The 2,701-nt window shown below is 42.0% G+C and overlaps 1 protein-coding gene across 1 annotated transcript; it reads right to left on the bottom strand.

The window, feature by feature from the left end:
- Nucleotides 1-748: 748 nt before the first annotated feature.
- On the bottom strand, nt 749-1,375 carry LOC148951822 (protein CFDP2-like). The gene has a single exon (XM_089089077.1). The coding sequence runs from the start codon at nt 1,373-1,375 to the stop codon at nt 749-751; it is 627 nt and encodes a 208-aa protein (XP_088945203.1).
- Between the last annotated feature and the right edge of the window lie 1,326 nt (nt 1,376-2,701).

The following is a 2,701-nucleotide window of genomic DNA, read 5'->3' on the forward strand; positions in this document are numbered from 1 at the left end:
TATTGGTTTGAAGCTCTAGGAAAGGTGTTGTGGGAATATCAGCTGTGTTGGAGGGGGGGGGGATGGTCTTTTGAGAACTTTTTCGAAGTGCAAGGCCTAAACTTCAGAGATTTCATTGGGGGCTGTAAATGTCTTCCCATTTACGTCTTTCACTGGTACATTAAGGTTACGACGTTTCCCGATGATTTCATTAGCGATTCTGTAGACGACTCGAGAATCACCACGTTTGGCTGCTTCTTCCGTCATAGCTGCCTTTTTTTTCTAAAAAATTCTGTTTATCCCCTCTTGCACTCTTTTTCACAAGCTTGTCTTGGTCTCAGTATAGTTGATTTTTCAGTACCGTGTCACTGTTGTCCCCATCATATAACAAACGATGTTTTAGTTTTCGACGTTCTTCAATAAGGGTCCATGTCTGATCAGATAGCCACTCGTCTTTAGGTCGCTTTTTGTGCCCAATTGTTTCTTTGGCTACCTGATTATAGGTTTCCTTTAAGGTGGTCCAGGTTGTCTCCACGCTGACAGCGTTGTCCAGGTCTAAGGCCAGGCTCTCAAACCTGTTTGTTAGCTGCATAGTAAACTCGTGTCGCACTTTTGTGTTGGAGAGTTTGTCTGAGTCGTAGGCAGGACTTTCTTCGGTTTGGGTTTTCTGCGTGGCTTTCAACTTGAGAGCTAGCTTTGCAATCATCAAGGCATGGTCTGTAGCAACGTCCGCTCCTCTATAGGCTCTTACATCTTGGAGGCTCGATTTTCACTTTTTGTTGACCAAGGTATGGTTAATCTGGTTATGTATTCTTCCGTCTGGGGAGTCCCATGAATACTTATGGATGATTTTGTGTTGAAAAAAGGTTCCTCCTATGATAAGGTTGTTCGTTATCGCAAAATCAACTAACAGTGTCCCGTTCTCGTTTACATCGCCTAGGCCTTGGCTCCCAAGAACCTCAGGACAGTATGACTTGTCACTCCCCACTTTGGCATTGAAGTCACCAACAAAACAGACGAGACTATGACGGGGGATATCCTTGGCAACGGCTTGCAGGGTGTTGTAGAAGTCGTCTTTTAAGGTTTCGTCTGCACCATTAGTTGGCGCATAGCTTGCGACTACTGTTAGTTTTGCCTGGCTACCTACGAGACGTGCTACGATGATCCTCTCATTTAAAGGAGTCCATTTCATAAGGGCTCGAGACGACGATTTTGACAGCATTATGGCAACGCCTGCCTCTTCCTTTTTGTCGGTGCCACTGTGCATGATTGTGAATCCTTTTTTCAGGTTCTGATTTCCTGCACCAGTCCAACGGTCCTCTGACACAGCCAGAATGTCTAAACCGTAACTTTCCATTTCTTCTAGGACCTGTTCTGTCTTCAAGGGCTGAGCCATGGTCCTTACGTTCCAGAAACCAAATTTTAATTTGCAGTTTGCTTTTAAGAATCGTGTCCGGGGGCGGTCTGAAGTCGTCATCAAGGGGTCTGGGGGTGGTCCATGGTCATCATCAGGTTGCACATTTGGTATCATATGGCTCTCGCTGAACGTTTCTGTAGCAAGGCTTTTTTTTAATCTTCAAAATGGCGTGACCTACTATATATGGTGCAGAACAGTAACGTTAAACAATCATACAAGAATATAATTATTATTATTATTAAAAATTATTGAAAAAACTATTACAATTAAAAACGGCAACAAGACGGTGCACAGGAAAAAGAAGACAATACATCACTGCTTAAGAATGTGGGACCAATCATTTAAATTCTCAGCAATTTTTCGAATATGTTTCGCTATCCGTCTAGCGACGGCAACCTCTGGGTTACCAAGCTTGAATTTCGCAATAGTGAGCAAATTTCCACAAAATACCACGGAGGCAGATGAAGCAGATACTTGGCAAAACGAAAAAACATGGATCGGATTTTACTCTTGTCTGTTTTAGTTAGGGGTTTCCAGAAGGGTGCGGTGTAGAAGATATGAGGAAGTACAACATCATTACATATAGACTTGCTAGAAGATGTTGGTTGAATCGAAGTTTTCAAGATACAATGTAGGCGTAAGCTGCTGAGACTCTACGTCTGATTTGTTCAAGAAGAAGTTTTCGAGTGTGTCGAATAGAAGAAGCCTAGGGCAGACCTAAATATATAAGGTAATCTATAGGTTAATCAGAGCTAAATCTAAGCGTGATGGAAAGGGCAGAGGAATTTATTTTCCAGTTAAACAGGATAATATCAGAATTGAAGGAGTTGAATTCAAGCCCAACTTTCTCATATTCTGCCTCAAAGATTCTAAAATTTTCGGTGATACGTTGAAAAGTTAGACTAAGGTTTAGGATATGGCTAGCATACGATATCAAGGAAAGGTTTACAGAATACAAATCAGTGAAGGAGGGCACAGATCTTGTGCTTCCAGAACATAGTTATTAAAAAGGTCGGGAGAGGTGACACCTCCTTGACGGGCCCCTTTCTTAACTGGGATAAGTTTTCTAAGCGGAATCAGAGGCATTCCTTTATCTGGGGGTAATTTCAGGCGGATAAGAGGTCTTGAATATAAATTCTGAAGAGAACGAATTCTAATGGGGGGGGTTTTCAATAATTAAAAAAGGTTTTGTTCTTATTTTCTTTGTTTGCGTTCTTCAATAAATTGTTTCTAAGAGTATTTACAATTAATCTTTTAGTTGGCGGTTCGCGAGTAGCCTCCTACAGTAGAGGGGGGACTTCGAGT

The sequence above is a fragment of the Artemia sp. Qi Xiang Cuo genome, chromosome 5, assembly GCF_049724085.1.
Source record: "Artemia sp. Qi Xiang Cuo chromosome 5, ASM4972408v1, whole genome shotgun sequence".
NCBI lineage: Eukaryota > Metazoa > Arthropoda > Branchiopoda > Anostraca > Artemiidae > Artemia > Artemia sp. Qi Xiang Cuo.